The sequence below is a fragment of the Mustelus asterias genome, chromosome 19 (genome assembly GCF_964213995.1).
Source record: "Mustelus asterias chromosome 19, sMusAst1.hap1.1, whole genome shotgun sequence".
Taxonomy (NCBI): domain Eukaryota; kingdom Metazoa; phylum Chordata; class Chondrichthyes; order Carcharhiniformes; family Triakidae; genus Mustelus; species Mustelus asterias.
Genome location: NC_135819.1, coordinates 24,623,102 through 24,646,612, shown reverse-complemented (window position 1 = coordinate 24,646,612; position 23,511 = coordinate 24,623,102). Strand labels below are relative to the sequence as shown.

The 23,511-nt window shown below is 46.8% G+C and overlaps 1 protein-coding gene across 1 annotated transcript in view; it reads right to left on the bottom strand.

Moving 5' to 3' along the window:
• The window catches only part of LOC144507659 (EVI5-like protein), a 371,712-nt gene that overhangs the window by 204,399 nt on the left and 143,802 nt on the right, over positions 1-23,511 (bottom strand). Inside the window, exons 5-6 of the mRNA XM_078234815.1 lie at positions 21,978-22,075; positions 19,636-19,696 (exon numbers count right to left, since the gene is read on the bottom strand). Coding sequence (XP_078090941.1) covers positions 19,636-19,696; positions 21,978-22,075 — 159 coding nt within the window. The remainder of the gene's footprint in view (positions 1-19,635; positions 19,697-21,977; positions 22,076-23,511) is intronic.

Here is a 23,511-nt window from a genome sequence, read left to right as displayed (position 1 = left end):
ACACTGCATGTGACTCCAGCAGCCAGAACTATTCGTGGGAAAAATAACTTCCTCAAAAAATCGGGCCTGCTCAAGACAAAAACTATCCCATTAACCTCTGGCAGCGAGTGTGTCCCAAACAGCGTTCCACATAAATTAACATACTGGGGCAAGCTGTAGTAATCTCCATTCCAAATATTACTGAACAGGCTGCAATATTAGAAAGAGCTCTGGATCGAACTTAAAATGGACTATACGTGAACTCCTGAGAAATCTATGGCGACTTTACTACCATCGTTAACATTTTAGCCATGTTTAACACAGGGGTAGATCTACTAAAAATACTGAACAGTTGGTTACAAGATAACCTCAAGGTATGAAAGGTGCTATTAAAGGAAATTTGGTGCAGGGACAGAGAGATAGCTGAGGGGTAGAAAGCAAAGAGTCTAGAGTCATAAAAGCAAAATACAACGGATGTGGAGAGAGAGAGATGACCCTTCTAGGGTCATCCAGACTCGAAACGTTAGCTCTGTTCTCTCTCCACAGATGCTGCCAGACCTGTTGAGTATCTCCAGCATTTTGTGTTTTTATTTCAAATCTCTAGCATCCGCCGAATTTTAAATTAAAAGCAAATTTCTACGGATGCTACAATCTGAAACGAAATCAGAAAATGCTGGAAAATCTCAGCAGGTCTGGCAGCGTCCATGGAGAGAGAAAAGCAGAGTTTATGTTTTGAGTTCAATATGACTCTTCTGAATATGTACTAAGTTCCGAAGTAGAATCATATCGGACTCCAAGAGTCAGAGTGTATTTGCGGGATATTTAAAATTGTGCGCTTCAAGGCTGAAAAATGGCAAATGGAGTTTAACCCTGATAAATGTGAGGTGATTCATTTTGGTAGGACTAATTTAAATGTGGATTACAGGGTCAAAGGTAGGGTTCTGAAGACTGTGGAGGAACAGAGAGATCTTGGGGTCCATATCCACAGATCTCTAAAGGTTGCCACTCGGGTGGATAGATCTGTGAAGAAGGCCTCTAGTGTGTTAGCTTTTATTAACAGGGGGTTGGAGTTTAAGAGCCGTGGGGTTATGCTGCAACTGTACAGGACCTTGGTGAGACCACATTTGGAATATTGTGTGCAGTTCTGGTCACCTCACTATAAGAAGGATGTGGAAGCGCTGGAAAGAGTGCAGAGGAGATTTACCAGGATGCTGCCTGGTTTGGAGGGTAGGTCTTATGAGGAAAGGTTGAGGGAGCTAGGGCTGTTCTCTCTGGAGCGGAGGAGGCTGAGGGGAGACTTAATAGAGGTTTATAAAATGATGAAGGGGATAGATAGAGTGAACGTTCAAAGACTATTTCCTCGGGTGGATGGAGCTATTACAAGGGGGCATAACTATAGGCTTCATGGTGGGAGATAAAGGAAGGATATCAGAGGTAGGTTCTTTACGCAGAGAGTGGTTGGGGTGTGGAATGGACTGCCTGCAGTGATAGTGGAGTCAGACACTTTAGGAACATTTAAGCGGTTATTGGATAGGCACATGGAGCACACCAGGATGATAGGGAGTGGGATAGCTTGATCTTGGTTTCAGATAAAGCTCGGCACAACATCGTGGGCCGAAGGGCCTGTTCTGTGCTGTACTGTTCTATGTTCTATGTTCTGCACTGGAACATCCAGTTTTCCATTAACCTCAGTTGACTACAAGAGGAATGGTTTGAAATTTGCCAATGATACCAATTTAGGGCGTGTGGCAAATATGAGGAAACAAATTGCCAGAGACTGCAGTAAGGTTGCAAAACGTTAGACGGAAGGAATTCTGCATAAATGTAGCTCAATGCAGAGAAACTGGAGAAACTATGCGAAAGAGGGAGAATATCCTCACAATTCAGTTGAAGATACTGTCGCCAGAGTAATTGAACTCAGGGATGTGCAAGAACGGGTCAGATTTAGTGGAGAGATTGCAGAAGGATACAGGCTCTGGATAAATTTGAGCTTTATGTAGGATGCAAGGTAAGAGACAAAACAAATCTGTTGGAACAGTCAAGGTAACAAAGGGGTGGACGAGGGTTCTGGAAGATGAGCTGCTGCGGGGTGGAGTTGGATAATGTTACGGTGGTGGAGTCGGTGGTCTTGATGCTGGAGAAGATGTGGTCAGAAGCCCATCTCGGACTCAAACAGGACATGTTTGCCAGGAAGGGGGGTGGGGTGAGTAGCCAGGGAAGATATTTTGTAAGATATTTCATGGCAGGCATTAGAACAATAGCTTCAATCTTCCCAAGGTCTAATTGGTGGAAGCATTTGCTCAGGCAGTTTTGGAAGTTCAAAAAGCAAGTGGAGAGGTTGAGCAAGGTGATGGTAGCTGAGGTGACCTCTTCTACCTGCCTGGACTCCAAATCACTCACTACCCTTGGTTAATAAAAAGATCCATCCACCTCAGATTTAAAATTATTCACTGAGCCATCATCTATTGCTTTTTGTGGCAAGTTCCACACTTGAAGTATTTACTGGTTTCCCTCCTCCACAGGGTGTCTGACTTTGACTGTGTGTGTGTGCGCGTGCGAGTGCCCCCTCCCCCCCAACCAGTGGAAGGTTCTCTCTCCATCTACCCTACCAAATCCTCAAAATCCTTAAAGAATTCAGTCAAATCATGCCTTAATCATGCCTATTCAGTCAAATCATGCCTTAATCATGCCTATTCCAGGGAATAGAAACCTAGTTGATCTCTCTTCATGGTCTAACTCTTGGAGCACCAGTAACATTGTGAATCTGTGATGCATTCCTTCCAAGATCAATATATCCTTTCGAAGGCATGGTAGCCAGAACTGTATACAGCATTCCAGATGTGATCTAACCAGGGTTGGTGCAAAACATCCTCACCATTTATAATCCAGCCCTCCACTATAATAAAATCTAGCATTCCAACAGTCTTAGTAATTTGGCCACGATGTTTTAATCCTGACATCTGTGACAAACTACAACGCAAGGGGATGCAGTGCTGGATTTGCACGAGGCATTGGGAGAACACTGTTGCGGTACTGCAGGTGGTTGTGGGCAGCCCACTATCCCTCAATCTTCCCTTTCTTCAACTAAGTTCTTGGTCACCCCTCCTAACAGCTCCTCTCTGGCTTAGTGGCAATGTATTTTGATTGCACCTCTTGTGCTGCCTATGCAAGATCTTTGGCCTCATGTGGAGAGACAGCATTACCAATGAAGAACTACAGGGGGCTGGTCAGATGCACCTGAGACACAGGGAGAGACAATGGATGCTTGATCCTTTGCCTCCCAGACATATGTCCCACCAAAGTGGTAGTAGAACGGACACCACCAGGCAGATGATGACGACAACAGGCCTGGCCCAAGGAAGACCTGGCAAAGTACATTTAAGGAGCATCTCCAAGAACAGGACGTCAACGGGCTGCAGTGAGACAGATGTGATCAGTTGGGGACAGTGGCAACATCTTGCAGCCCACAGTACGCCTGGTCCCACTCGACACAAAGTCCAAGTCTGTGAAATATGTTATCTCAATGCAAGTTGACATTGAATATTAAAATCTGTGGCAAGTGTAGAGTGAAGATTCACTGGAATTAAATAAGGAACATATCGCTTGCTGGTTGATTGACAAGGACCGTGGTTAGCTTGAAAGGAAGGTTCAAAATGTGGCTTTTTCACAAGCAGCGAAGTGTAATGCAAATGTAAATTAGAAAAAGTTCCAAAAGACTAAGTACTGGAAAATCATCGAGTCAGTGAATCAGTAACAAGGAGCTCAGACTGTGGGCTAACACAGGAACAATGAAGGGACAAAGACAAGAGTTTTTAAACACAGCAGAGAGAGAGCATCCTTTACCACAAGCCATTAAAATACTCCTGATTCTTCCCGCGAGTGTCTTCCCTCACCTCGCTCTGGAAATAGTCATGAGGAATGGTCAACAGCATTCCTGGGCTCACTTCCCAACTTGCAAGTTCTCTCCCACCGCCCTGGACACCACTTCCCCCCCCACCTCCCCCCCACACCCCCCGACAAGAGACAGTGCAACCAAGATCACAAATTATGTGAAATGCCGAGGTAATCATTGCAATTAGCATGAAACACTGGTCCAGTTTTGGTGCCCAGCAGTGAGTGAACGGTACCACTCATTTTACTCACAGACTTACTATCGGGGCATCACTCTGGGATCGACATTAACTAAAAATGCAAAACAGAGCAGCATCCTGTACAGGAGATCTGCGTCAACAGGGCAAACAAATCTACATCTCCTTAATAAGGGCTAAAGAATCCTAACTGACCTCACAATCTGAATCAGGAAGTGTCAGTCAGAATATTAAATTCAATGCATTTCATGTACAGGGAAAGAAAGATGGGATTTCAGAGAGATCAAGATCAAAGTTTGATTTTTAATAATGTTTATTTAATTCATTTTTTAACCACCATCTTCTGGAAAGCACTAAGTCTGGCCTTGCCTGCGCCACCCACATTCCATGAAAAAATAAATAATAACTCCAATTAAATGGTGCCCTCAACATGTGTGAAGCCTAACTTTCAGTACCAGAGAGGTCATTAGGCAGTAATCAGGCTTATCACACTATCAGAAATCTAATTACACTTCAGTGAACTTGTCCAAGCTTTATCTGGTACGGTTAGTAGATATGTCATGCAAGAATGGCCATATGAATGGCAAATGCCTCAGTAGAGAGAGGCATCAGGACAGGGACAGCAGCCTCTGAATTTCCAAGTTTAACAATGGATGTACAATTGCCAGAAGCTGCACTCTGATTTACATTGAAAAGGTGCAAAATCCAGGCCACTGCAACGCGCAGGAAGAGGCGACTCGACATGTGATACAGCATACACATGGCAGGCTACAGTGCCACCTTGTGAAGGGATGGCACTCTATCTTTCAACTGAGCTGAAATCGGAAACACCTGCAACCACCTCCACCCATCCCTCTCTCCCCACCCCCCCCATCCCCCTCCCCCCACCTTAAACCTGCCACTGCCCCCCAACTCCCAAACCCCCCGCCCCCTTCCGGACTTTCCCCCACCTCCTCAACCCCTTACCAGTCCAACAAACCCTCCCACAACCCCCCTGCTCATCCATCCCCCTTCCCCTCAACAGTCCCACCACCCACCCACCATCCCAATCATCCTCCTGCCACTCAGCACACCCACCCCTCTAACCAACCCGTCACATCTCTCACCCACTCCACCTGGTTCCCACTCCCCCTTGCCCCCTCAACCACCCTGACCATGCCCCCTCCACCCACCCACCCCTCCATCTCCCTGTCCATCCACCCCCCCTCATCTCAGTCCATCCACCCACCCCCTCCACCTCCCTGCCCATCCACCCATCCCCCTCCACCTCCCTGCCCATCCACCCATCCCCCTCCACCTCCCTGCCCATCCACCCATCTCCCTCACCTCCCTGCCCATCCACCCATCTCCCTCACCTCCCAGTCCATCGACCCACCCCTTTCACTTCCCTGCCCATCCACCCGTCCCCCTCACCTCCCTGTCCATCCACCCATGCCCCTCACCTCCCTGCCCATCCACCCGTCCCCCTCACCTCCTTGCCCATCCACCCATCCCCCTCCATCTCCATCTCCCTGCTCATCCACCCACCCCTCATCTCCCTGCTCATCCACCCACCCCTCATCTCCCTGCTCATCCACCCACCCCTCATCTCCCTGCTCATCCACCCACCCCTCATCTCCCTGCTCATCCACCCACCCCTCATCTCCCTGCTCATCCACCCACCCCTCATCTCCCTGCTCATCCACCCACCCCTCATCTCCCTGCTCATCCACCCACCCATCACCTCCCTGTCCATCCACCCCACCCCTCAAACAACCCCCCGCTCCACTTGACCCCACCCTCTCCCTTGCCCCCTTTCAACCACAACTCCCACCCGTTGTACTAGTCTCCTCCCTTCACTTCGAATTGTCTCTATAGGCTTTGAACGACATGAACTGTAATGTACATCAAGCTGAACCAATGGCACTTCAAGAGACTGTGCACACAACAAACTATGTATGGTTTACAAGAGTTTGTTGTTAAAATTCTTTGTAATGAAATCGCAATTCAAAGTATGGCTTTTAACACATTTGATTTTACTTTGATAAGCTGAACAACAGTATATGTAGGCTATCAGATTCAGAATCCATGCCGCGTGGGTAGCACACCCAGAACATGTAGAGGAAAAACACAAACAGTGTTGCTGTGAAACTGAGAGAAATCGTTCTTTCCCCCGGTGCGCTGCAATTTATCATGTTGTTTAGCTCCCTTTCATGGCCTCACATCGGGTTTGGAGGTTCCAGTCCCATTCTAGAACTTGAATACAACTGCACTTGGCATTATTGGACGTGTTGTGGAGGTGAACTCAAGTCCTGCCTGCCCTTTCCAAAGGTGCAGGTGGAAATTAAAGATGTCACTGTGTAACTAGAAGTGACGGGCAGGATGGTTTCCCAAAAGGGCTTTCTTACCGGAAAACAAACTGACTGATTGTCGGCACGGTGGCACAGTGGCAAGCACTGCTGTCTCACAGCGGCAGGGACCCGGGTTTAATTCCGGCCTCGGGTCACTGTCTGTGTGGGGTTTGCACACTCTCTCCGTGTCTGCTTGGGTTTTCTCTGGGTGCTCCTGTTTGATCCCACAGTGCAAAGATGTGCGGGGTTAGGTGGATTGGCCGTGCTAAATTGCCCCTTAGTGTCAGGGGGACTGGCTAGGGTAAATGCATGAGGTTATGGGGATCGGGCCTGAGTGGGATTGTGGTTGGTGCAGACTCGATGGGCCGAATGGTCTCCTTCTGCACTGTAGAGATTCTATGAGCTGCACCAGAAGGATGGCAAACACAAAAAATAAAGCTGTGGCTGCAACAATCGAGTGGTGTCTGGGGAGTCTTGACACAGTTTCCCGTGGACACCAGCTCCCTATACACAACATTAACTTAACTGACAATGCAAAAAAGACACCAACACAAGGCTTAAGCAGGAAGCATAGGTTTTCAAAGTGGACATTTGAGAAGAAATCCCAAGGTGTACATAGGGTCAGGTTTCTCTATCGGGCACATTCTCTCTGTTATATATTGGTTAGCACTTTCTGCAATAATGGTCCAGTTTCCTGTCGAGTAACTTTTGGAAGCTCGGACCTGTGCCAGTATGTGAAGACATTCTGAACAACCACCTGTGCCAAAGAATTCCCTAATCCTGCTCTCAGCCATATGCCAGGCTGCAAGTACTTGAGAAACTCACACTCATGTTACAGCCTCACCATCTGACTTCAAAAACAAAAGGGGACACCAAGATCTGATTTACTGTTTGATTTCAACACCTCCATAGCTGTGGCACACTGCTGCCTCTAAGTGCCAGGGACCCAGGTTCAATTCCCGGCTTGGGTCACTGTCTGTGTGGCGTTTGCTCGTTCTCCCCGTGTCTGCGTAGGTTTCTTCCAGATGCTTCGGTTTCCTCCCACAGCCCAATGTGTGTGGGTTAGATTGATTGGCCATGCTAAATTTTTTAAAAGTTTATTTATTGGTGTCATAAGTAGACTTGTATTAACACTGCAATGAAGTTACTGTGAAAATCCCCTAGTCGACACACTCCTGCACCTGTTCGGGTACAATGAGGGAGCATTTAGCATGGCTAACCAGCACGTCTTTTGGACTGTAGGAGGAAACCCACAGACACAGGGAGAACGTGCAGACTCCACACAGACGGTGACCCAAGCAGGGAATTCCTGCCTTGGGGTGACTGTGTGGAGTCTGCACATTCTCCCCGATCCACGTAGGTTTCCTCCCGGTTGTCTCCCACATGCCAAAGATGTGGCGGGTTAGGTGGATTGGCCGTGCTAAATTGCCCCTCAGTGTCCCAAGATGTTAGGTGGATTAGCCATGGGACAAATACATGGGGTTACGTGGATAGGGCCTGGGTAAGATGTTCTGTTAGAGAGTCGGTGCTAACTCATGGGGCCGAACGGCCTCCTTCTGCACTGGAGGGATTCTGTGATTCTACAAAAACAGAATAATGCCATTGTTGGGAGATGTGTCTGTTCAACATTTTATTTTACTTGCCCGGAATGTTGAATATTCTCTTCACACGCTGCATTGGGTGCTTCCTTCTCCAAGGAGAGTTTAGTAGCGAATGTAACACCGCTGTTTAAGAAGAGAGGGAGGCAGCAGATGGGAAATTATAGGCCGGTTAGCCTGACTTCGGTCATTGGCAACATTTTAAAGTCCATTATTAAAGATGAAATTACAGAGTACTTGGAAGTGCATGATAAAGTAGGACTGAGTCAGCACGGCTTTGTCAAGGGGAGGTCATGTCTGACAAATCTGTTGGAGTTCTTTGAGGAGGTAACAAGGAAGTTAGATAAAGGAGAACCAGTGGACATGATTTATTTAGATTCCCAGAAGGCCTTTGACATGGTGCCGCATAGGAGACTGTTAAATAAGTTAAATACCCATGGTGTTAAGGGTAAGATCCTGGCACGGATAGAGGATTGGCTGACTGGCAGAAGGCAGAGAGTGGGGATAAAGGGGTCTTTCTCAGGATGGCAGCCAGTGACTAGTGGTGTGCCTCAGAGGTCAGTGCCGGGACCACAACTTTTCACAATATACATTAACGATTTGGAGGAAGGAACTGAAGGCACTGTTGCCAAGTTTGCAGATGATACAAAGATATGTAGAGGGACAGGTAGTATTGAGGAAGCAGGGGGGCTGCAGAAGGACTTGGACAGGTTAGGAGAGTGGGCAAAGAAGTGGCAGATGGAATACAAAGTGGAAAAGTGTGAGGTTATGCACTTTGGAAGGAGGAATGGAGGCATAGACTATTTTCTAAATGGGAAAATGCTTAGGAAATTAGAAACAAAGGGACTTGGGAGTCATTGTTTAAGATTCTCTTAAGGTTAACGTGGAGGTTCAGTCGGCAGTTAGGAAGGCAAATGCAATGTTAGCTGTCATGTGGAGAGGGCTAGAATACAAGAGCAGTATGTACTTCTGAGGCTGTAGAAGGCTCTGGTCAGACCCCACTTGGAGTATTCAGAGAAATTTTGGGCCCCATATCTAAGGAAGGATGTGCTGGCCTTGGAAAGGGTCCAGAGGAGATTCACAAGAATGATCCCTGGAATGAAGAGCTTGTCGTATGAGGAACGGTTGAGGACTCTGGGTCTGTACTCATTGGAGTTTAGAAGGATGAGGGGAGGATCTTATTGAAACTTACAGGATACTGCGAGGTCTGGATAGAGTGGGCGTGGAGAGGATGTTTCCACTAGTAGGAAAAAACTAGAACCAGAGGGCACAACCTCAGGCTAAAGGGACGATCCTTTAAAACAGATGTGAGGAGGAATTTCTTCAGCCAGAGAGTGGTGAATTTGTGGAACCCTTTGCCTCAGAAGGCTGTGGTGACCAGGTAATTGAGTGTCTTTAAGACAGAGATAGATAGGTTCTTGATTAATAGGGGATCAGGGGTTATGGGGAAAAGGCAGGAGAATGGGGATGAGAAAAATATCAGCTATGATTGAATGGCGGAGCAGACTCGATGGGCCGAGTGGCCTAATTCTGCTCCTATGTCTTATGATCTTATAGTTTGCAAACGGGAGTGTTTGACTGTGAATGTGATGTGTGAATAATTGTTGCCACTTCCAGGTTTCACATCAGCAATCCTGTGTGTGGGCAATTGAGTCAGTGATGTTGTTAATGATTTGTTCATCAACATGCATTGATACAAAATCTTTTCACAGAGTGAGATGTTCTAATCAGTTGGAAGAGGTGTAATGAAAACAGACAAGCTAAGGAGGATATATTGGGAATTATCATTAAAAATCCTGGTCAGGGATGGGGGTTTATAGTGGTGCCGGGGTTGAAGGGGGATATTCCAGAGGGCAAGTTACAGACAGCTGAAGAACAGCCACCAATGACAGGCATGTGCAGAAGAGGCTAGAATAAGAGAAATGTAGAAATGAGAGGGAGGAGAGCTCAGAGTCATAGAGGTTTACAGCAGGAAACAGACCCTTTGGCCCAACTTGTCCATGCCGCCCTTTTTTAAAAATCCCTAAGCTAATCCCAATTGCCCGCAATTGGCCCATATCCCTCTATACCCATCGTATCCATGCAACTACCTAAATGCTTTTTAAAAGACAAAATTGTACCCGCCTCTACTACTACCTCTGGCAGCCTGTTCCAGACACTCACCACCCTCTGAGAAAAAATTGCCCCTCTGGACACTTTTGTATCTCTCCCCTCTCACCTTAAACCTATGCCCTTTAGTTTTAGACTCCCCTACCTTTGGGAAAAGATATTGACTATCTAGCTGATCTATGCTCCTCATTATTTGATAGACCTCTATAAGATCACCCCTCAGCCTCCTACGCTCCAGGGAAAAAGAGTCCTAGTCTATCCAGCCTCTCCTTATAACTTAAACCATCAAGTCCCAGTAGCATCCTAGTAAGTCTTTTCTGCACTCTTTCTAGTTTAATAATATCCTTTCTATAATAGGGTGACCAGGACTGTACACAGTATTCCAAGTGTGGCCTTACCAATGTCCTGGAGAAGAGCAAGGCCACGATGCGATTGAAACACGAGACTGAGAATTTGGGACTGTGATAAACTAGGAGCCAACAGAGGTCAGTGACCAAAGACGTAGCGAGTGAGCCAGACTGTGTACAAGATAGAACACAGAGCAGTTATGAATGAGGTTTATGGGACATAAATGCTGGCTGGCTAGCAAGGAGGGGCAGGGGAGGGGGGGGCAGTGGAGCTGTGATGCCCGGAGATGACGAAGGCAGAGATGAGAGTTTCAGCTAAAGATGGACTGAGGTAGGCAACATCATGGAGGATGGAACAATTTGAGGTTGGCCACACAGCTCAAGGCTGAACAGGATGCCGGAGTTGCAAACAGACTGCTTCTGCCACAGTTTAAAATTTATTTATTAGTGTTGCAAGCAGGCTTACATTAACACTGCAATGAAGTTACTGTGAAAATCCCCTAGTCGGCTGTTCGGGTACACTGAGGGAGAATTTAGCATGGCCAATGCTAAACTAACCAGCACGTCTTTCGGACTGTGGGAGGAAACCGGAGCACCTGAATAGCCTCCTTCAACTCCAGCACTAATTTAAACCCCCATCCCTGACCAAGTTTTTAAAATCACAATTCCCATGGGAGAAGGTGCTGACAGGGGAGAAGGTGCATTCTCTGCGTAGACAGTGACCCAAGCCGGGAATCGAACCCGGATCTCTGGCGCTGTGAGGCAGCAGTGCTAACCATTGTGCCACCGTGCCGCCCTTAAGCTAAGTGACTGGTGAAAATGGTGTGCACAGGTGGGAGCGAAGGTGATGATTCAGTCCTCACATTACACTGTGGAAAGAGGACAAGTATGCGGGGGCGGCACGGTGGTTAGCACTGCTGCCTCACAGCGCCAGGGACCCGGGTTCGATTCCCGGCTTGGGTCACTGTCCGTGTGGAGTTTGCACGTGCCTGCTCCGTGTCTGCGTGGGTTTCCTCCGGGTGCTCCGGCTTCCTCCCACAATCCAAAGATGTGCGGGTTAGGTGGATTGGCCATGCTAAATTGCCCCTCAGTGCCAGAGGATTAGCAGGATAAATAAGTGGGGTTATGGGGATAGGGCCTGGGTGGGATTGAAGTCTGTGCAGGCTCGATGGGCTGAACAGCCTCTTTCTGCACTGCTGCGATTCTATAAGTCACTGCAGACATAACACCAAAATGATTCAGCTGACAGGAGTCACCATTCCTGAAAGAGAGAAATCCACACCAAACAGCAGTCTAAAGTTTTCTGTTTCAATTCGTTTGGAGACAGATGCATTGGGACAAAAAAGGCAGCGATGAGTATGTGATAACAACAAATTCTCTCACATTCATCTGGTGTGAGACTAACTGGTTCTCTCAATCCCAGAACATAACACTGATCCATTTATTTAGGCACAGAACTCTTGGGCAACTCATTCAGTGACTGCATTAGAAAAATCTTGCAGCAGCTCACCTAAGGTCAATGTCAAATCACTGCAAAAGCACATTTTCTAGCTCTGATCTCTGGAGTGCTCCTATTTCTTATGTTCCTTACAAGTGAACTGTGGGCGGCACGGTAGCACAGTGGTTCGCACTGCTGCTTCACAGCTCCAGGAACCTGGGTTCGATTCCCGGCTTGGGTCACTGTCTGTGTGGAGTTTGCACATTCTCCTCGTGTCTGCGTGGGTTTCCTCCGGGTGCTCCGGTTTCCTCCCACAGTCCAAAGATGTGCAGGTTACGTTGATTGGCCATGCTACAAAATTGCCCCTTAGTGTCCTGAGATGTGTAGGTTAGAGGGATTAGCGGGTAAATGTATAGGGATAAGAGGGTAGGGCCTGGGTGGGATTGTGATCGGTGCAGACTCGATGGGCTGACTGGCCTCTTTCTGCACTGTCGGGTTTCTATGATTCTTATTTGCAATTCATTCTGCAGTGCTGAACACCGTCAGTAAATACCAAACCAGCTGCAAAGATCGGCAAAACTGCTGGGATTAAGCTAGTGAACTGAAACCTTGACCCAAATAGGCCAGGCCTCAGCCTAATCACAATTCGTCACTCATCTGAATTAAGCTTCTTCATGTTTTTAATTGGATGACACCAATCAAATTGATATACTAATCACACCTTTCCATTTCATCCAAACATACGATTCATAGAACATAGAACAGAACAGAACAGAACAGGCCCTTCGACCCACGATGTTGTGCCAAGCTTTATCTGAAACCAAGATCAAGCTATCTCACTCCCTATCATCCTGGTGTGCTCCATGTGCCTATCCAATAACCACTTAAATGTTCCTAAAGTGTCTGGCTCCACTATCACTGCAGGCAGTCCATTCCACACCACAACCATTCATATAACTATAGAATCCCTACAGCGCAGATGGAGGCCATTTGGCCCATTGAGCCTGCACCCCCGCAATCCATGGCCAATCCACCTAAGCTGCACGTCTTTGGACTGTAGAAGGAAACCAGAGCACCCAGAGGAAACCTACGCAGACACGGGGACAACGTGCAGACTCCACACAGTCACCTGAGGCTGGAAGTGTAAAATACTCCTGTTTGCAAACTTTCCTTGGAGAAGGAAGCACCCAGCGCAGCATATAGAGAGAACGCTGCACGCTCCATGCAAGTGAAATAAAATGTTGAACAGACACATCTACCAATAATGACATTAGTCATGGAATCCCTACAGTGCAGAAGCAGACCGGAATGGAAACCCGGGTCCCTAGCAACATGAGGCAGCAGTGCTAACCACTGTGCCACCGTGCCGCCCCTGTGTATTTCCACAGCAAATACTTCACAGCATGGGTGAGGAAAACAACTCAGTCCATCTTGGTGCATCCATTCACAAATTCTTTACAGAAAGTCTGAGGGGTTCTGCAAAGATTCCGGGTTTTTCATCCCCACTGCTTTGTTGGGATTTTCAATCCTTGTGCGAATGAGCCTGTGACAATCTTTCAGAACTCAGTCCTAAATGAACAGTTTGAGCCCGCCTCGGTCTGAATTGACGTTATCATCTTCAGCCGCTGCTACCAGCTCCATCCCCGAGCCACTGACTCAGTCCAAAGGCCAAACCAGACTGTTCCCACATCTGCTGTTGTGCCTGACCCAGAGATGAGATTCTAATCACGTCATTTCCAACACCAACACTGCCTATTTCCACCTTCACCACATCTCCTGACTCCTAGCCTGCCATCACCATCCTCCTCACCATCCCCATCCCAGGTAGGGGGGGTGTGTTCTAATGGACCGCACAAGATTGTTGATGAACCCTTTCTCATTACACAATACCTGCTAGATTCCTCAACATATTGGTCTAAAAAACCCATCTCATGCATACTCCAGGAGCTTCTCCACATTACTATTGCTAGCTTGGATTGTCCAATATATATATAAATTAAAGTCACCCATGATTACAGTTGAACCCCTTTCGCATACACCTGATTTATTGTTTAATACTTTCCCTTACATCCCCACTACTGTTTTGGGGCTTATAAACAATCCCCAACAATGTTTTCTGCCCCCTCCACCCATACGGATTCCACATCATGATTTTCCAAGCCAATATCTTTCCTCACTATTGCATTGGTTTTCCTCCTTTGCTTTGGAGGACTCCCCCTCAACCAGCTGCTGCCAGGACTATGAATGGCCAATTTGGTCAGGGCAGGCATACAAGGAAGCAGTCGCTCTTCAGATGATTACTTGAGCACATCTAATGAACAGCCTCCATCTGTACGTCCTTAATTATACAATTAGTCAATTGTTTCCGGGGCCATCTTGCTGATCCGAATGAATCAAGTGGCAGGATTATATAAAATGGTTTGTCCATGGTGGAAAAAAGATGCAATTCCTCACCTCCCCAGAAATGGTGGGTTTTTGCCTTACTTGGATTGTCAAATAAGACTCTTAAGAAGATAGTGTTTCATTTCAGGTTGGTGAGTCAGCAGGTGCACCCACAACATTGTACCGTATCCTTCTTGTTGAGCACAGACAGAGAACCATTGATGCACCAACATCAGACAATATGTGTCCTCATTATGTGGGGACGAACCATGGGGGCTCGCCACAACATTGACCTACAGGCGTAATGAGCTTGCAGCTGCCTGGCACAGATAAGCCACTCAGACTGGTTGGAGCTATGCAAGTCCAATATTGAAAACCAACCCACGCCCACGCTTGGCTATCTCTCTGGAAGTGAGGGAATTTCTTTACTGAAGTACTTTGCAAATCATGTGCTTAACAATTTTGGTAGTGCGTAAGGGGTGACACCGGCCTAGTGGCATTATTGCTACACTATTCATCCAGAAATTCAGCTAATGTTCTGGGGGACCTGTTAGAATGTAACCGGTGACAACTTTGCATTGGATGTAATGTGACCAATGAGAACAAGATGCAAGGGTCAGCTGACCCAGTAAAACATGGAACCAATTACAGAGTGATGTAATAGTCAGCTGACCAACTGATTCACTATAAATAAGAAACTATGTAGCATTGTGAAGAGCTGGGAGTGGTCCAGGGCGAGGCCCCAAGTTTGGAGTAATGATGTTTCTTTATTAAACCCTTTCTTTGATTTATAAGTTGGAGTAAGTTTTGTTGTATTTTCATTAGCTGCATTTTGAAGAGTTCCTTCTGATGAAACAGACCTGGGTTCGAATCCCGTCACGGCAAATGGTAGAATTTGAATTCAATTAAAAAATCTGTAATTAAGAATCTACTGATGACCATGAAACCATTGTTGATTTTCGAAAAACCCATCTGGTTCACTAACTGGTTCGCTGGGCGACACAGTGGCACAGTGGTTAGCACTGTTGCCTTACAGTTCCAGGGACCCAGGTTCGATTCCCAGCTTGGGTCACTGTTTGTGTGACATGCTGACACGAGGAGAACGTGCAAACTCCACACAGACAGAGACCCAAGCCAGGAATCGAACCCGGGTGCCTGGCGCTGTGAAGCAGCAGTGCTAACCACTGTGCTTCCACAAAATACTGCTCGAAATCTCAAACAAAAACAGAAAAAGCTGAAAAATCTCAACCTATCTGGCAGCATCTGAAGACAGAGAAACAGAGGTAATGTGACGAGTCACGCTTTTGCTTTCAGACAGCGCTGACCTTTATTCTGCTATTAACACCTACCCTAGACTGAAGCTTTAGGCTTTAATACTATCACCGCTGGCTTTGTCATGTGTTCCATGGTAGTCATTTAACCTCTCCTGCCCTCTATCGATCCATGACCTTCTAATTTACCTCGCTGGCCACTCCCCCTTTTTAAAACTTCATAAAACCCTTCACACATTTTTACCTCACTCCAACTCCAAAGAGGAGTCAGATTGGATTCCAAAAGTCAACTCTGTTTCTCTCTCCACAGGCGACGTTTTCGTCAGCCACGTTTTCCCGCCATTTTCTGTTTTTATTTCACTGAAGCAAATCTTGCTGCTTTCTGTGGGATCTTGCTGTGCACAAATCGGCTGCCCTGCTTCCCACGTTACAACAGTGAGTATACTTCAAAACGACTTCACTGGGCGGAGGTTATTAAAAGTGCTCTCCAAATGCAAGTCTCTTCCCAAACGATTCTGAAACCTGTCGGGGAACGCTTCAGCAGTTAAGGGCATTCAGCCTCTGATCTCGGGTAAGCCTTCTCCAACGCGGCCTTCATGACACACAATGCAGAGTCGCTGAGCAGAAACTGACAGCCAAGTTCCGCACACATGAGGACAGCCTCAACCGGGATCTTGGTTCATGTCACACTATCTGTAACCCCCACAACTTGCCTGGGCTTGCAAAATCTCACTAACTGTCCTGGCTGGAGACAATACACACCTCTTTAACCTGTGCTTAACCTTCTCTCCACTCACATTGTCTGCATCTGTAAAGACTTGATTACCTGTTAAGACTCGCATTCCAACCATTATTTTGTAATTGAGTTTGTCTCTATATGAGCCCTGTTTGTGAAACAAATCCTGTGCTCACCTGATGAAGGAGCGGCGCTCCGAAAGCTCATGCTACCAAATAAACCTGTTGGACTTTAACCTTGTGTTGTGAGACGTCTTACTGTGTTTACCCCAGTCCAACACCGGCATCTCCACATCATGATTCTGAAATTACCACTTCACAATTGGTTCATGATGTGCAGAGTATTTCCCAAATGGTAAGTTAAGAAATGTAGATGTACAGAGAGATTCGAGTGTCCTTTGTCCATAAGTCACTGAAGGCTCGCTAGGTGCAGCAAGCTATTAGGAAGGCTAATGGAATGTTAGCCTTCATTGCAAGATGATTTGAGTGCAGGTGTAGTGAGGTCTTGCTTCAAATGTATAGGAGCTTGGTTAGACCGCACCAAGAGTAGTATGTGCAGTTTTGGTCGCCTTGCCTCAGAAAGGATATTATTGCCAGAGAGAGTGTGTAATGAAGATTCACCAGACTTGTTCCAGGAATGGCGGGACTGTTTTACAATAGAATAGAATCCCGACAGTACAGGAGGAGACCACAATGCCAACCAGGCCCTATCGCCATAACCCCCATATTTACCCCGCTAATCCCCCTGACGCTAGGATCAATTTAGCATGATCAACCCAACCTGCACATCTTTGGACTGTGGTAGGAAACCCACTCAGACACAGGGAGAATGTGTAAACTCCACACAGACAGTCACCCGAGACTGGAATTGAACCCGGGTTCCTGGCGCTATGAGGCAGCAGTGCTAACCACTGTGCCACCGGGTCTTATGAAGAAAGTTTGGGGCAAATTGGGCCTGTAGAGTTTTGAAGAACGAGAGGTGACCTCATAATCATGAATCCTCATTAATCCGAATAATCAGGCTTGTTGGACCAGCTAAATTGGGTGATTAGACTGGCCTGGTTTATTTTCTGAGTTTAACAGGGAGTAACTGGTTCAATTCAGTTGGGTTATCTCCAAACATAGGGAAGAGCAAAATGACGCACTTAACTTCTGTCCATGTAGGAAACAAGGGGAACACCCAATCCTGAAGTTTACAGAAAGAGGAACATATCTCGGGAAGTAATCTTTAAGATTAAAGCCTTTCATAGAGGCAGAGTGTAGAAAAGGCTCTTTGACCCATCGAGTCTGCATCAACAATTACACCACTGAAGGAGCCATAATCCCATTTTCCTGCCCTTGTCCCATATCCTTGAATGTTGTATTTCAACTGTTCATCCAAATATTGTTTGAAGGTTGTAAGGTTTCCAGCTTCCAATACCTTCACAGGCAGCGCATTCCAGATTTCCACCACCCTGAGTGAAAAGAAATTCTTAAATCCCCTCTGAATCTCCTACCCCTTACCCTATAACTATGTCCTCTTGTGATTGACCCATCAACCAAGGGGAACAGCAGCTCCCAACTCACTCTGTCTATGCCCCTCATAATCCGAATAATCAGGATCAGGAGGAAAGTTATGTGTAGCCTGCTAGCAGGGACAGTGCAGCAACTGACTCAAGGCCAAGTAGAGAGAGATTTTTTACCAACATTACTCCACTGGTTTGCTTGGGAATTGTAAAAATAAATCAGTTTGCCTGTTTACACTTGGCCTCATCTTACTAAAGTGCAAATCAGACCGAGGTTTGGAAACACCATTATTCTTAAGAAACTCATCTCCCTGGTCTGGGCCTCGGCTCCTCCCTCTGCTACGGGATCCTGAACTTCCGAACCCACAGACCACAATCAGCAAGGATAGGCAACAACACCTCCTCCAAGATCGACCTCAAAACCGGTGCCCCACAAGGCTGTGTTCTCAGCCCCTTAGTATACTCCTTATACACCTATGACTGTGTGGCCAAATTCCCCTCCAATTCCATTTTCAAGTTTGCTGATGACACCACCGTAGTGGGTCGGACCTCAAACAATGACAAGACAGAGAACAGGAATGAGATAGAGAATCTGGTGAACTGGTGCAGCGACAATAATCTCTCCCTCAATGCCAACAAAATGAAGGAGATTGTCATCGACTTCAGGAAACATAGTGGAGAGCGTGCCCATCTACATCAACAGGGACCAAGTAGAAAGGGTCGAGAGCTTCAAGTTTTTAGGTGTCCAGATCACCAACAACTTGTCTTGGTCCCCCCATGCCGACACTATAGTTAAGAAAGCCCACCAACGCTCTACTTTCTCCGAAGACTGAGGAAATTTGGCATGTCAGTTACAACTCTCACCAACTTTTACTGATGCACCATAGAAAGCATAATTTCTGGTTGTATCAGTTTGACATGGCTCCTGCTCTGCCCAAGACGGCAAGAAACTACAAAAAGTCCTGAATGTAGCCCCGTCCATCACGCAAACCAACCTCCCATCCATTGAATCTGTCTATATTTCCCAGTGCCTCGGCAAAGCAGTCAGCATAATTAAGGACTCTACGCACCCCGGACATTCTCTCTTCCATCTTCTTCCGTCGGGAAAAAGATACAAAAGTCTGAGGTCACGTACCAACCGACTCAAGAACAGCTTCTTCCCTGCTGCCATCAGACTTTTGAATGGACCGACCTTGCATTAAGTTGATCTTTCGCTACACCCTAGCTATGACTGTAACACTACATTCTGCACTCTCTCCTTTCCTTCTCTATGAATGGTCTGCATTGTCTGTATAGTGCGCAAGAAACAATACTTTTCACTGTATCCCAATACATGTGACAACAATAAATCAATTCAATAAATCGGAGCAACACCTGTGAAAACAAGTATGCAATTCAGGCATCCAATAAAGACCCTCGAGTCACATGACAATATACCAAGATGGTGGACAGGAAAAGGTAAATTGCTCATCGCTGGGCACTCACCGGTGACACTGAACATAAGAGAATGTCCAGGGCAAATATTAATCTGTCACATTGGGGAAAGAGGGGAGATAAACTGCTCCATCCCAAATAAACACATTTCACTGTCAAACACAGATTCTATTCCCTGTGAATCTTAATCAACACATATTCTCACTCTATTATGAGAAAACACTTCATTATCTGACTGGATTTCCAGCGTATACGTGGGCTCTTACTTTTTATAAAAGATCAGCAGAAATTAACCTCACGCACTTTCTAATACAACTGCACACTTGTCATTCAAAGAACGTATGGACGAGTTTAGATTACCAGAGACAGAAAAGTGTCCATAATTAAAACACGTTTCATTCACGATTGTGAAAACTTACTTTAATTTCAATCTGTTCTTCCATTTCCTTATTTTTGATTGTAGTATATTCTTTTTCAAGTCTGGAGGACAAAAAGTCACAACAGGATGCCTAAATAAGCTTGCGTTGATTGGATTCCCCGAAAGAAGCCATCATTTCCTACGGATTGCCCACACCGCCTCCGAGCATTGATCCCCCCACACACACTCGCCGGCCTCCCCAACCCAACCTTACCCTCCACTAAATTGACCAGGTTACTTCCCCTTTCCCCACCCACAGGCTGCAGTAAGTCAACGTCCATCGAAGCCAGCAGGAAATGTTCACAATGTATTTCTGGGAACAGAAACGCGCGTCACAAACCTGCACCCGAATCCTTCACACTCCGGAACAGGACGGTACCACAGTCGCATTGCATCCATATGTACCCTTCAGAAATCACCACCAAATCACACCCAGAGTACTTGGGGTGGAATTTTCCCAACTATCGGAAAAGGCTGATGGCGGGGGTGTGTGGGGGGTGTGAGAAGAGGTGTTGAAGACAGCAGCACTAAAGCCAGATTCCTCCGCCGTATTAACCTGGACCTAAATTGACAAAGGGCGGGTCCCACCACCCCGTTCTCCACCACCACCTCCCCTCCACCAACATCCTCCTCCCCAACCCCCCCTTCCCCTCCACCCACATCGTCCTCCTCCCTCCCATCCCCTTCACCCACATTCCCCCTGCCCGTTCCATCCTTCGACCCTCATTCCCCCCCTTCACCAAGCTCTCCCTTCCTTCAATGATAAAGGTTGAGACAGCCTGGAGATCAGGGAATCACTGGTCAGATATATGTGTTTTTAAAAAAAATCTTGCATTGTGTCCAGAATTCGGGAAAGGTGAAGAGTTTTCCGTGGTTAGGGTTTGGGTTTTATTTCACATTCTTCATTGTGATCTTGATTGATCTCATTTCTCTGAGTGAAAACTGAGATCAAAGGTCACCCCAAGTCTCTTATGCGGTCAGTTAAACAATGCGGATGTCTTTGTAGCTCTTTCTCAAGGGTGATTAGAGATGGGCAATTGATGCTGGCCTAGCTAGCGATACCAACATCCCGTGAATGAATTAAAAAAGGTGCCCTGTGACGATTGTGCACGTAGCCCTCACAGTGACTGCCAGTGCTGGGAGTGGAATCATTTACAGGTGGTGCTGATATATCTGACATCAATGTGCGAATTAATCCGGTCGATAGTCTCCACCTACCGCTCAGATAACTGATCCTAACTAACATGGTGAATAATGGAGACCTTGGGGCTGACTGGCGTCTGTGGGTTAAACCCACCTGGGTCCCTCCTGCAGAGGGGATTGTGATAAAAATGAAGTCCAGCATTTTAGCAGGGCGGAAATGGAGAGGCCCCAAATCACATTTCAGGCTGACCTCAGATTGGGGGGGGGGGGCGCCCCACCAGCACAACACCGTGGAACTCGCCAGTCCGATGCCATGGAACCTGCCAGCACAACACCGTGGAATCTCTCTGAATCTCTGAGCGAAAGACGGTTCCAATGATATTTTTCATGGTACACATCAGGCAAAGGAAAGGAATGGAACAAAATTACTCTGGACTTCCTCAGCAATATGGTGCACACAGCAATGCAACAAAACGTATCTTCAAGGGAGTCAAGAAATCAATTAAATTGGTGTCACCCCAAAAATATCAAATTTAGTTGCTGGTTTCTAATCACTTTTCCCTCGGTATAAAATCTGTGCACAATTCCCATTGTCGCAAAAATTTAATAACAACGTGTACACAGCAGAAATGATGCATCTGGCTTCAACCCTCTTTTCCTCTGGTCACTTATTTCCATCACTATTCCAAACACTAATCACCAAGGCGCACATTTCCACGAGGTTAAGCGAGTGTGGGCAATACTTCCTTACTTGTCTCTCCCTCACCTTCATTCCCAATCCGGGATGAAGCAGCCCATCTTCTCATGCACCGTACAATTAAAGGTGGAAAAGCAGGAGAGTTCGGCCAGGTTGTTCGAGATCAAACTGGCCATTCGCAAAATAATCTGACTCAATAGGAAACACTGAGATCGAGGCCTAAATGTCGAATTCTCCTCAGTTTGGTTAACACTCGGGCTCAGCGTCAGATGATTACATTCCCAAGCCCCATTCCGGAGGATGGGAAAATAATCTACAACACAGTGCTGTACTGCTCATACAAGCCATTGAAACGGGAACCTATCTGCCTGCTCAGATGGCTAAGAGTTAGAGAGGCTCTTCCAGTTGCCCTGGGCCAACACTCATCTGCAACAAACCCCACTAAAAACACCAACATTGGAGGGTGCGCTGGGAAGCAAAGGCAGGGTTCAAACGTTACATACTTCTTCATTTTCTTAGCGTTGTATTTGACCTGGTAAGCCTTCAGGACCAGTTTGTCAGGACAGCCATCAAACTGCTGTGGGATGACCTTCTGAAAGTGCTGCAGGGAGGAAAGAGAGGAGGGGAAACATCAGATCACTGCTGTCTACAGGACAGGAACAACGCGAGCGGCTACAGACTCCACATTCCTCAAGTAACCCTTGCCTCCAATTGCCCAGGAAGAGAAAGAAGAATTGATTCAAGGTTAAGTTTAACCATAATGGTGATCATGGTAAATGTATCTGAAGTCAATGGCAGAGCAAGATGGATTTATTTAGGACCTTCTGGAACAGCTGGTCTCAGCACCCCTGGGTTTATGGGGCGGGGAAGGGGGGGGGGGTTTGCAGGGAGTGAGGGAACAGAGAGCTGCCGGGGGAGGGGCGGGGGGGTGGGGGGGTAACATAGGGAGGTACTGGGGGAGGGGGGATGTAATACAGGGAGCTGCCGGTGGGAGGGGGTAACCCAGGGAGCTGGTGGGGGATGGGGGGGGGTGGGTGCTGTGGTGTAATGCAGGGAGCTGGTGGGAGGGTAATGCAGGGGGCGGGTGGAGGGAGAAGAGGAGTTAACGGCAAGGTGGGAGGAAAGAGAGACAGGTTAGAAACATGAAGATGACAGATGGGTAAGATTCTGTGCACGATATTACAACTTGTCTCATCTGCTTCTGTATATGCTGCTTTGATTAATGTCGGTTCTCTGATATTCCCTTTCAACTTCACTTCAATGCATTCTGTTCCTCCAGTTTCTCCCTCTCATCCTTGGATAATTATGCTACATCTATTTTTTGCTCTACCTCGACTCGCTTTCTATTAAACTCCAACCTTTAATTTGCTGCCGTTATTCGCATTCTGAGCACACTTAACCCGTATTTGTCGATCTTGCCTTTACATATCTTACTGCTCGGTCCATCAGTTGATCTGAAATTTTCCCAGCTAATTGATCCGGTTTTCTTTATGCAGGAGGTACGAGCGTGATTGGCCTTCCGGTAGCCTCCCAAGAGAGCTCCAACGTCAGGCCGAGTGACCCATTACTGAATCTCACTGAAATTTGTCAGTCCAATCGCTCAGGGAGCAGCAGAAAACTGGCAAAAGCTCAGCGGGGAAGCACCATTAAACAGCAATGCCGGCAAATTCAAATCCTGACATCTTGGCCGACCAAATAAATCACTAACAAGCTTTCCAAACTAAAGTTGGGTTTCTCAAGCCTTTCAACACTTGCCTGAGTCTTGACCCCCTGAAACGTCACCCTGGAGTCAGTATTGCTGATCTTGCAGCTGGCTGGACTTACAACAGAACATTGCAGTGGGACGAGGGTTGAAGGAGGTTTGTTTTGTAATTTGGTTACACGAATCCTATTTATAATCTTTAGTGATCTGGGATAAATACAAGTAAGCTGCTACTCTGTTGAAAAGCTTTAAAGTTTATTTATTAGTCACAAGTAGGCTTACATTAACACTGCAATGACATTACTGTGAAATTCCCCGAGTGGCCACACTTTGGC